Here is a 12,500-nt window from a genome sequence, read left to right as displayed (position 1 = left end):
CGCGACAGTGTATCGGGAATAAACATGTACTTTCCCGGTTTATAGCTCACAATTAAATCATACCCTTGTATTCTTAACATCATTCTTTGTAAGCGTGCTGGAACGGACATCAACGGCTTTTTAAAAATACTCTCCAATGGCTTATGATCGGATTCAACAACAACACGTTTCTTCCCAAAAATATATTGATGGAACCTCTCACATGCAAACACAATGGCAAGGAGCTCCTTCTCAACCTGCGCGTACCGGCGCTGCGTGTCGGTGAGCGTGCGTGACGCGAACTCGACGGGGCGGCCCGCCTGCATGAGCACTGCGCCCAGCGCGTGCGCGCTCGCGTCCACCGACACCAGAATGGTAAGCGTAAGAACTGGTACCTCCCGAATGGGCTGATAAACGTGCATAAGTCAGCACTCTCCTGATCAAGCTGCACCGCCCAGAAACCGGAGTTAGCGTCCAGCACGGAGAAGTGCGTGGCGCCGTGCAGGCGTGCCGCCAGCTCGGTCACGGTGGGCAGCTGAAAGTGTGCGCGCCGAACTGCGCGATTCAGCTCCCGCGGGTCTAGACAAACACGAATGGTATTATTTTTCTTAGCGACTATGACCAAGGGATGCACCCAGTCAGTTGGATGTGTGACCTTTCTGATCACCCCATATCTTTCCATTCGCTTGAGCTCTTCCGCCAACTGGTCCCGTAAACTCAGTGGTATTTTCCTCGCTGCTGAGATGACAGGCCGTACTGACTTATCTATCACAATGTGATATTTACCAGGCAAACATCCTATACCATCGAACAAGTCATCATATTGAGACAAATTTAATGAATGAATCCGCTTAATCAAATTCAATTGTATGCACGATATCCGTCCCAACACACTCTGACATTTCATATCGGCTATAGCAAATTTCAGTTCATATTGTTTACCTTTATAAACACAAGCTATATAGCACGTTCCTTTACCGGTATTACATCGCCACTGTAAGATTGTAACTTTATAACTTTATTACATTTCAAAATGCTAACATCTAAACCTAATTCTAAAAATCTCTCAAATGACATAACATTTATGTCGGCACCAGTGTCAAGTTTGAACTTCTCGGTACCACTGCCACACGATAATATTTCAAACCACTCACCTAGTCGTTTGTTTCCCTCAATCATGGAAATAAAAAATGAATCACCATCATCCGACTCTGACTCACTTCGGTGTTTAATGTCGCATACGCGCGCTGTACCACCACCTTTATAAAACGCATTCGCTTTGCACACCTTCGCAAAGTGACCACGATTTCCACACACGAAACACGTGCATTGATTCGCTGGACAATTTCCAGCCTGACAGCGCGGTGACAGGCCCCGCAGCGAGCACATAGATGCGGGCTGGGCGCTGCGCCCTGCGCGCCTCGCCGGCCGCCACCGGCACTCCCGCGACCTCGTCGCCGCTGCGCGCCAACCACGTCCACCTGCGCCACTCCCGAACTCGTGCCAACAGCATCCATCTGCTGCTCGGATTCCCTGGATATTTCCTCGGCTTGGCATAGTTTTACAGCTTTGTCGAGATTCAGATCCTCACATCTCAACAGCCGATCTCTCACCCTTAAACTTCGAATGCCACACACAATTCTATCTTTGATCAATTCGTCCTCAAGCTCTTTGAAGTTACAATTTTTCGAAAGGAGGCGTAACGCAGTAACATACTGTTGGATTGATTCGCCTTCCTCTTGGTTCCGAGTGAAAAATTTGTATCGAATTAGTGTAATATTTAATTTTGAAACAAAAAAACTATCGAACTTCTCAAGTAAAATTCTGATATCATCTCGATCCTCCTCCTTATCGAACGTAAATGTTTGGTATATGTCAAAACCTTCCGGACCAATTAAATTTACCAGTAGACTCGCCTGAACCCCAGCAGTCTCTGTATAGGCACCCGAAGCTTTCAGGAACAGCGTGAGTTGTTGTCGCCACCGTTTCCACGCCTCTGCGCGGCTTGCAGGACCGCCGTCCAAACTCAACTCGGATGGTGGGCGAGCGTGTTCCATTATTTTTGTCGATAAAATTGCACCAAAATACGTATTTTATAATAAATTTTGAAAAAATTTTCATCACCGCTGTCACCATGTAATAATAGACGTCAGTGCTTGACAACAACTGATTTATTCATATAAAAACTCATTACACAACATATACTAAAGACTTTTCTGCGAGCAACTTTGTTCGTATAAAAATAAATAAGTTGAAATAATACGTTTTCCAAACGAATGATAATGAGTAACAACGGACTCACAAAGCAAACCTAAATTTATGCCTTTCTAAACACGAATACTGTTGCAAGTTTGGCTATCAATAAATCTACATCGCTTCCCGTCTGATAAGAAACTATAGAGGACAGGAAAGTAGCTCATAAATAACCAAGCCCCGACATTTGGCAATAGTTTGCTTACTCGAAAATATATGGCTTTTTGATTTTTAAGAGAAACTTTAAAAGTAAGAACTGTGAAGAATAACTCACGATCATTAGTCCACAATTATCGTGGGAACTTCATCCAGCGAGACGAATGGTATAAAGTTCCCGGAGTGGGACTATTTATCAACTCAATGCAGCTCACAGTTTCGAAGCCCTATTCTGTTTCACGCCTGTCCAGTTAACGCTTTGACCCACCAATTTATCCTTTGTGGTTGAAAAGTATTGACCAATGAATTTTACGGTCGTTTGACCAGTATAAATGAAGCGAGAACGAGTTGGCTTGCGTACCAAGGGCGGATTAGATTTTTATTTAGATTTATTGGGAGCTTTTTTAGGATAATTGCGCCATTTTAACAATCTTGTTATTGGTGGTTAATGTTTTGGACCCAAAAATATCCATAATTTTTATGTTGTTTGCAAACAATGAACAACAAAGAACGACCTTTCTTTTTTCTAAAACCATTTAAAATTAAAAATAGAAAAAATAGTCTTCAATTAAAACTATCATATACTAATTCACATAAAACTATTTGCAGAATAAGTCACCCAAAAGTCGGACGCCCGAGATTTATAAAGAGCAAGTTTGAAAAGTCGCAGGAAAATATCCGGAATGAGTGCAACAGAAGGCGACGATGGGAATCGTTGGCGCCATCCAACAGAATTAACCCCCACTGTGCAGTTCGGTTCAAAACGGCCCCGCAGCTTCAACCTCATAACAATTTATGTTTATAGGAGTTGTGGTTGTAGAATTAAAGGCACCTTTGTAGTTATGTGGATTTATTGTATCTTCACAGTGTTTACAAAAGTTATACTTTGCACTTTAATAATGTAACTACAATCCTACAGTGAGAGTTAAGAAGGACACGTGGTATCGCAACTTAGTCTCCCTAGACACACTCTTAAAGACCGCTAGGCTATCGAATAAGAGGGTGCTTACTGAATACGAGTGGACTGCGGGGCTATCGCACTCGGATCCGTCTAGTTAGCGAATGCTCTGGTAGGCCTGCGCCGGCCTTTATATAGTCGCCGCTGCCGTTGTTGTCGTTGCTGTCGAAGACTCGGTGACACGTTGTTTGTATGTGTGCGTGCGCTGGCGGTGATGCGTCATTGTATTGAGTTGTTTACTTGGTATGTTATATGTTTATTTTCTTCTACAAACTCTTGTATTGTATTCAAAGTCTTTCAAGATCCAGTGATTTATTATATCTCAAGGTACGTGCCGGTTTCCAGAATATTAAGCTTTCTATAAATCATTTTTGCATGTCAGGTGTGCCGAATTTATTGAACGCTCCCGATGTGTGTGATGTGATTTTGTGAATAATGTCTTTGTTTTAAGTGTATAATTTGGAACCAGATTTTTCTTTAAGAGATAATGGAAAAGTTTTGCCGCCCTTGTTTTTTGTCGTTCCTCGCTTCTTAAGATTACATTGTTATTTCTTGTCTGATATGAAATTGTTGTAGAAAGCTTTAGGGCGAATGCTAATTAAGATATGTACACAAGGCTAAGTATTGTCTACACTGAGATACCTATTTGTATTCAGCCGTAATGTAAAATGAAAATATTATGCTAATTGTGCGATTAGCGAAATGAAAAAAAAAATGCCTCTGAAATTAGCTTTGTCCACTCAATGATCTTCGAGATATTATACAGAAATTGCTACTGAAGTTGTTTCGTTAATCTTTGAATTGAACAATCATTATTGTATTATCCTATTTATATAGGTCAAAGGGTGGCTAGTGTAAAAGGAATCTGAGGTAAATAAATAAGCTTGATTTATGTTGAAGTGGTTTCACCAGTTGTGTTTCCAGCGAAATATTAAATTAAATAGGCCGGTTATGAAAATAAAATATTCTACTTTAATAAATGCAAATTATTATAGAGCAAAGCAATTAACGCAATACTCACAAAAACATTAATTTGACGCAGTTTCAATTTAATTTCGGTGGTCAATTAAAAATGTATATGAACGTTATATTTTCATGTTCAGCTTTAGTCACTGAAAGTAAATCCTTTCATGAATATTGTAGTTTCAATCAATGGTTGTTTGTATGATACATATGGGCAAATATTTCATATTATTTGTGTATGTATATAGAGGATATTTGCATGATATTTGTTGGAGTGATTAATTGACGGTACTGTTTGCTCAGCGGTTGAATGATCGACTGGCTCGTTGAGAGAAGGGGATTCGATTTCAGTTGAGGTAAATATTATGACGAAAGTTTTTTGGGTTTTGATTGTTTTGTATGCTTCTCATATGTATGAAACACAGTAGTTATAGGGAGATTTAAGTAGAAGTATTTAAATTTATAATTTCATTGTGTTTTATACATTGTTTAAAAAACTGTATATGATTTCACTTTCTTCACGTCGATTTAGTACATAACTCTTTCACAGTAAAAAGTCAGTATTTTTTGTCGCCCCATTTTTAAGGACTTTTTTTTTTTCCGACGTCAAAAATCATCAAATGACCCCTCCCGCTGTGGGTTAGCAGCGGTGAGGGAGTGTCAGACTCTTACTGACTAAAAACCGTCGTGTTCCATCATAGGCCTTTTATGTACCAGGGCCGCGGTATCTCTTTCGAACAACCCGCAGCCCCGGATTTTTAAGGACCTTTGGTGAAAACACAGTTTTAATGTAGCTGTTTTAAGACAGACTGGTTTGACTGTAAAATTTTATATATTAGGTTATCACGGGTAACATTCAATTAATATTTTATGTCATCCTATCTCAGTTCTTAACACACAAAATTATTTTTGGCTTTCTATGCACCTACCTAAAACATCATACCATATTTTATGCTGTACCCGTAAAATTAAAGAAATAATAATCGTAAAAATATTTTCAAGAAATTCTTTTATATTCTGTTTATGTTTGGTAGAAATAATGGTCAGAGTAAAATGAGAAATAAAAACCTTTCGTAAAACCCGACATAAAAAATTCAAAAAAATATGATTACCGAGTTGTTTTCCAGGGAAACCTTTTTAAATGTTACTCCATATATTTTCTGGTACATTGAGCAGTGTTTTGCTCTACATTTAATTTGTTTATTTATATTTAATGTGCTTAATTTATTAACTTTGTTTATATTAAAAGTACGATAGTTATATTTACCGTTCTAGTAATGTAAATATTAATTATATTAATTCCTCAACTCAAAGGAACTGCGTCACAAACGGCTTTATAAAGGCATATTTTTTTTCTTTCTTTTTATATAAGAAGAGGTACAGCTCGTATTTAATAAATTATTAATTAAATACATAGGTGCATACATTATTTCCCCGACAGATATTAATGTGTTAGACTGAGAGTAACAGCAAGCGAACAATACTCATTTTAATAAGTTTAACATGGAATTGTTTAATAAATATTACTGGGAAACAATTTGCGATTCAAGTGATAGTTGTCGAGTTCTCCGAACTAAATTGTCTGTTTTACTTGCAATGAGTAATATCTGTTGCTCTGGCAACTCCGAACATTTTCAAGAGTTACTTTGTTATGGAAATGTGTACTGTACAGATTTAAATGAATTGTGTGTATGGCCGTACACATTTTTGTTAAAGATTTACGAATTAAGCAATATTTTACTTAAATTAAACCTTCAAATATATCGATTCAATCTTGCTCTTTGTAAACTTTCAATAAATATACAAAATAAATTCCTCAAATTATCTTCGATACACTCTCCTAAGCCTAAGCTAGCTTACTCTCCTGTATTTCCACAACATTGGATGTAAAAATATCGTCACTTAAGGAGATACTCAAAGGGAGTGCCCTTTGTGAAGCAGAGCCTGCTTACATTTCACCAGTAGCCGGATGATGGCACTCCACTGTTAATTTGCCATGCTTACCTTGCATATTTTGGGGACGAAATTTTGGATATCTTCGCTAAAGATAATAGATACTCGTTGTGTCTAAAGTCTCTCAAAATGAAATGAATCTTTAGGTCCTTTTGTTTTGAACACGTTCATATTGAAGGAATGAGGCAAAACGCCAATAGGCTGTGAGGTTACTATCAAGATAAGAAAAGTAGACTATTTTCAGTGTGATTTGACTGGACGGTTCTTCCAAAACCACATCACCTATTTTGATAACGAGCCACAAATAGATGTGCTGTATAAATTACCTACCTCCTATGTCAGTAGGTATGTAGTATTTGCACCTATACAAATAAAGCTACTTTCTGTATAATGTCGATAATGCCTTATTTACACACTTGTACTGAAACCAGACTCTTTCTGCTCAGCAATTAGCACTATAGACAAAAGCGAAATCCATAACGTTAATTTAAAATCTGACAGGTTCACTCTGCCTCACATTGTTGCCACAACGTGATATTCATGAAACAGACTAACAGAAAATCAATGGCGCCGTAATTGGAATCGGACGATTGTATTATTATCATCTCATGAATGTGAATTTATACGGGGGCTGTTTTACAGGGTTTATTGCGCTTCGTTTGGGGTCACTCGCGTCGAAACGACTAGAAGCCTGGGGTGTAAATGACGGATTAAATTATATGCGAGTGTCTCTTGGTGATAAAAGTAACGTCATATTATGGGGGAAATATTTTTTGGCAAAGTATGCAAAGTATGTATGTAATATATGCAACATATATTTTTTGGTATGTCAAACCTGAGGGTTATTAAAATTGTATTAACCCTTAACTGAGTAGTAAATGGTTTACCAGTCGAATTTGTCAGTAAACATAGATATTTCTATTTACACATAAGTATATATAGGCTTATTTAAGGCCGCCGAAGATCGTCAAAAATTGGAAGAGAAAATTAGGACACGCGGGTTCAGATGTGATGTCAGATGTGTCTGAGGGAAGAATTTTTTGAATGTTATCCATGACCATGTAGATTTTTTATTTTATAAAACAATTGGGGCATTCGCCAATTTTAGAGATTATATTTTTCATAATTATTATATTAAAATAACTACCTGTTTGACCCTCATAATATAACAGTACAATTAGGTAATCCTCACAGACCTATCCTACAGGTTTAACAGCTCACACGGCTGAGTTAATCTACTGAATACGATGCTAATCACAGGCTCGTACACTCGCTTCACGTAAACACTGGCCAGTTCTAGACTAATCCCCACTCATGGCGGTGACATTTTCTCTGTGTTCCCTGGAGTGGTCAACATTTTGCTCTCAAGTGTATTACGTGACGTAGACATTAATATGATGTCATATGAGATGCGATGTTATAATACCGTTTCTGCAGTAGGTAAGTACTTCGTTACAGCCTTTATATCGTCCCACTGCTGGGCACAGGCCTCCTCTCACAAGGATAAGGATTGAGCATTAATCATTAGTTGTTAGTAGAAATCTCTGTATCAGATAGGTACGTGTTAATTGAACGTGGTTTTATGGTTTTTGTTAATGGACATAAGCGCGAATAAATGCTTTGATTTGATTTGACATTACTCTATGTTTTATTTTAAGTTTTGTGACATTTTCTCTCTGTGTTCCCTGGAGTGGTCAACATTTTGCTCTCAAGTGTATTACAGCCTAATATATTACGTGACGTAGATATTATTATGATGTCATACGAGATGGCATGTTATGGTATAGTTTCTGTATTACGTACCTACGTGTTAATTAAACGGGTTAATATTTAAAGATCACTCAACTGAGGATGATCGATTCTTATGCATAATGTTTTTTTATTCTATATGCATAGTTTTTGCAAGATGAAGATGCACTCTGTTTACAAGTTGAGGAGAAAATTCAATGGACTGTCAACTAATTTCTTAGATATTAAAAAGTAAAATCTTTGTAAATACGTTTTTAAAGCTTTAGCTTGAATTGCTGTGAAAGTGTGGTAAAGTTAAAAAAAACAATCTTAAACAAAATCCACGTCAGAAAGTACCGCTTAAAGAAACTCTGGAGAAAAATGTGAATATTTCATAAAGTTTTCGGGGATTATGTTACTTTTGTTAGGCATCGAGCAAAGTGAAGAATTTACTTAATAAACTGCTGTTGTATGTACATTTTCGTCAACGGTCTGATGCCTAGAGGTTCTAATGAACATCCAGAAAGCACTCTATTTGTTTTTTTTTCTTTCAACAACAAAGACGGACGTGTAATTTCGTTCTTTATGAAATAGCAAAGTTTGCTGAGAGAGCAAAATTGTCTGAGACATTGTCGGACAGTTTTAAATTCCTTTCTCTGTTCCAACATGAAGTTTTCAATTTTTCTTTATTGCGATATTTGTCTCTTGTTTGGACATAAAAATGTATTACGAGACAAGAAAAATTTAAGGAGGACCAAGCTTATAATATTATTTTTTATTTAATTATTTATAATATGACGTTAAATATTTAGTTTAGTGATAGAAACATTTCTTCTCAAACCCAGGGTTAATTTATTCGGACCATGATACTTAGTCGTAAAATTTGAGGAAATCACATCATCATTCCAGGAAAATGTCGGCCATTTCAACACAATGTAATTCAATGGAACTTTGCTCAAGTTTAATTTGGTTCACGACATTTGGGATCCTTACTCGGAACTGCACTTATAAACTGACTTTAAGACTATAAAGAGAATTTTAGAATAAATCCTTGGAAAGTAAAACCATTGCAAAACGACACCAAAGGTATTTGTTTATTATGAAATATTTTGAGGCATTTTTAATACAGGCATTTTTTTATGAAAATCAAAATCAAAAATCATTTTTTCAAACCCGGCTACAAGACAGCACTTGTTTTTCAGGAATTTACAAAAGACCCAAAACGCCCACCCGTCACCACTTCCTATGTGTTTTTGCTGGGAACAAGAAGTGGCGCAACAAACTCCCCAGCAACACATGTCTGTCTGTAGGTTAGAAGAACCTTAAACGTTGTTTGATATATAAATATATCAATTCACTAGTTCTTAATTGAACTTCAGAAACACTTTCTTCAGGTTACATTCAATCAATAGTAAGTATACTTACATTGACTTACCATAGTAGAGTTCTGGCTCAAATATCCTTTCTTTGAGCTGCAAAAAACTCTAGGTACAAATCACAAAATAGTTCACAAAACACGACTAGTGTCAGTACTAAGTATAAAATACTGAATGAAATGTATCGATATGTAGTCGAATCGGATACTACGTCATGCCAAAACAGTGGATCTCAAGGGCGAAGAGTAAAGGGTAATAAAAACTAGATGCTCGCTATAACAATGGAAAAATCTCTGCATGTCATAATGCCTTCAAAACGCACGATTCAACATTAATCGCTCTATCTAAGAACATTTTTTCAAACTAATAAAGTACTTGCACATCGATTAATTGGAAATAGATACAAATTGTAGCCAATAAAAGAAATAGATAAATTCGTGCTTCGTGCTAATAAAAAGACAATACACATGGTGCCAAAAATAATGGGACACATGTTGTGGGCGTGTAAAACACGACAGTATCGATTTGCAAGTAAGTGTATTAGAAATAGTAATTTGGGGTAATGTGTTCTACTGTTTGTTGGTACTATTAAAACTACAATCAGGGTATGTGTGATAGCGAAAATTTTACTAAGAAATGAAGACTTAAATGTTCTGATGTGAAGTAAAGTTCGTGGTTGAAAATCTACAAGTACATGCGTAGTTCGGATTCTGGAGCTTACTTTCTGACTGCGCTGTGAGACCTGGGAAATATAGCAATGCGTTAGTATCGAGGGATATGCTACATGTTGGACTAATCGAAAATGGTACTTATTGTTAAAGAGTTAAGGTACAAAATCGGTTAGTTTACAGAAAAGGAGTAGAATATGTACTGGTGAGTAGAACAGGTTCATGATAATTAAAGGTTAAAGGTTATTTTCGGGATGTGAATGAATAGTTCGTTATGTGAATTTCAAATCACACGCTTTTCAAATAAATGTGCCTTAAAATAAGGCTGCATACTGCATCACATAAAGCCTACGACACGAGACGACTATCCCTGTAAGTTAAGTCAAACACACCATAATTTTTGGTATATTTTTTATCAAAAAATACACCCGCGTTCACATAAACGGCATCGAGCGTGAATTATTAGGTACATCAGTCACCGCAACATCACTTACACGCTCCGCCATAATCGTCGACCAACAGTGAAATATTATCCGGATAACAATGAAAATAAGAAACATTGATATATGTGGGTCAATCAATCATGCATGCCAGTGTCCTGTGCAGAATCAATAGATCAATGTTTGTGATTCCCGTTCATTAATCAATTATGAAAATAATGACCGTGGTATTCAAGTGTTGTAGAATTGATTTTGTGATGGGTCAGTTATTTTGGCCTGAAGTGTATTGTTTCGACAGAAAATCTATTTCGATTTTTTTACTTAATAAAAATTGACTCTTTTATAAACATTATATAGAATTCTTAGAAAATAAATCTAAAGAAATAAGGCAATTGCAAACGTCGGTGGTTGCTTATTGAACCTGGAAAATGATTGCCGCGTTCACTGCTGAAGTATTGAATTTAAATTTCGAATTTATTACATTGGATCGAACGAGAAAAGAGTTATGAGTTGTGATTTTTCTGATTTTATTCGAATTTTCATTTGAATTCAGAACGTTATTGGAACATGATGTAGCGTTTTGTGTAAACAAATACGCAACGTACCTACATATATTAAAATCTTAATACATTTTCATTTTTAATATGTTTTCTATGGAGTCATACTTTCTGATTTTGTCATATTCATTCCAATATAATTTGTAATTCGATATAGATAGGTGGGATGTAGACATAACAAAACAACGCCACCAATATGGTTTATCAGAACATAGATATAACAATAAACAAATAACTTTCCACGTGCCTGCCCACTAATTGAAACGGAGCCACTATTAATATGGTTCTTCACATCTTTCCATATAAACCAACTTGACCGTCAACGCATAAACCATTACAGCAATATGTCAAAAGCAACCCTTATGTACTAGAACCCTTTGCGCAACAACGTGACTTATCACGTTTTGCTTTCACACCAAACGTGTTTCCCTTTCTTTGTGTATGATTTACGAGAGAGCCTTTAATAGAATATTTATAGTTTTTCCATAAACCAATGTATAAAAATGTACTGAGGAAATACTGTGTGTCCCACTTTTTCTTTATTGAATGAACGTGCAAATTGAGTTCAGTGAAGACGCTGGAGTAAGGGAATATATTATGCAATAGTGTGAGTAAAGAGTGATACTTCATACCTATGTCATTTTTACAGGTAAAAACCTAGGAATTCTAGCCGTATTTTGTCTGATTTAGACAGAAGAAGTATGTCTCCTTTGTCAAACTGATAAAGGCGATTTGATGAGGGTCGATTTTGTCTTGGCACAAGTTGTCTGACAGTGACAGGTATAAATGTCACAGCATAGCTTGGAGACTGGACTCCAGTTGACGCGTTCGATTCGTGGTACCGTGCAGATATTTACCTATGCCTGTCATAGACAAACGGCTGCGGTCAAGCACACTTCAAAATCAGTCGACTACAAAAATTAAAATAAATAGTTTGTATAATTCATATCTTTCAAATCGCTTATGTCTGTCCGCATTTCGCTTATAAAATTTTGAAATATAAAATAGTAAAATTATATTCTCATTTCAACATTATTCATTGCATATTAAAGTGCTAAAATTGAATTAAAGTCACACAAACTTTATAAATTGAATTAATTACCTTTGATGTTGGTAGTATGAATAGTTTTACAGAAATTACGTATAAATTTTATAAACTTGGCTTGGTTAGTGTTAATTAACTTTATAAACAAAATCCTTCTCTCAATATTCCACAATTCTAAATGAATAGCACAAACTTTAGTTCAGGCATGTAATTACAAGGTTTCCCAAACAAAACATCTCTATATACATTTGGTGTGCCTTTGCAAACACAATAAAACAGTTGGACCAAAACATTTTCCAGTGGGTTACCATTCTGGGTCCTATAATTAACACATTGAGACCGCCTAAGTATCGCACTACGTTGGGGTCAAAGTCATTTGAACAACCCTCCAACAACAGCGCATTTTTTACTTAACAGTCTTCAA

The 12,500-nt window shown here is 36.4% G+C and overlaps 1 protein-coding gene across 1 annotated transcript in view; it reads right to left on the bottom strand.

Moving 5' to 3' along the window:
- The window catches only part of LOC110372671 (Kv channel-interacting protein 4), a 120,071-nt gene that overhangs the window by 59,942 nt on the left and 47,629 nt on the right, over positions 1-12,500 (bottom strand). Inside the window, exon 4 of the mRNA XM_064035635.1 lies at positions 10,088-10,108. Coding sequence (XP_063891705.1) covers positions 10,088-10,108 — 21 coding nt within the window. The remainder of the gene's footprint in view (positions 1-10,087; positions 10,109-12,500) is intronic.

The sequence above is a fragment of the Helicoverpa armigera genome, chromosome 7 (assembly GCF_030705265.1).
Source record: "Helicoverpa armigera isolate CAAS_96S chromosome 7, ASM3070526v1, whole genome shotgun sequence".
In the NCBI taxonomy this organism is placed as follows: Eukaryota; Metazoa; Arthropoda; class Insecta; order Lepidoptera; family Noctuidae; genus Helicoverpa; species Helicoverpa armigera.
This window is presented reverse-complemented; position numbering and strand designations above follow the sequence as displayed.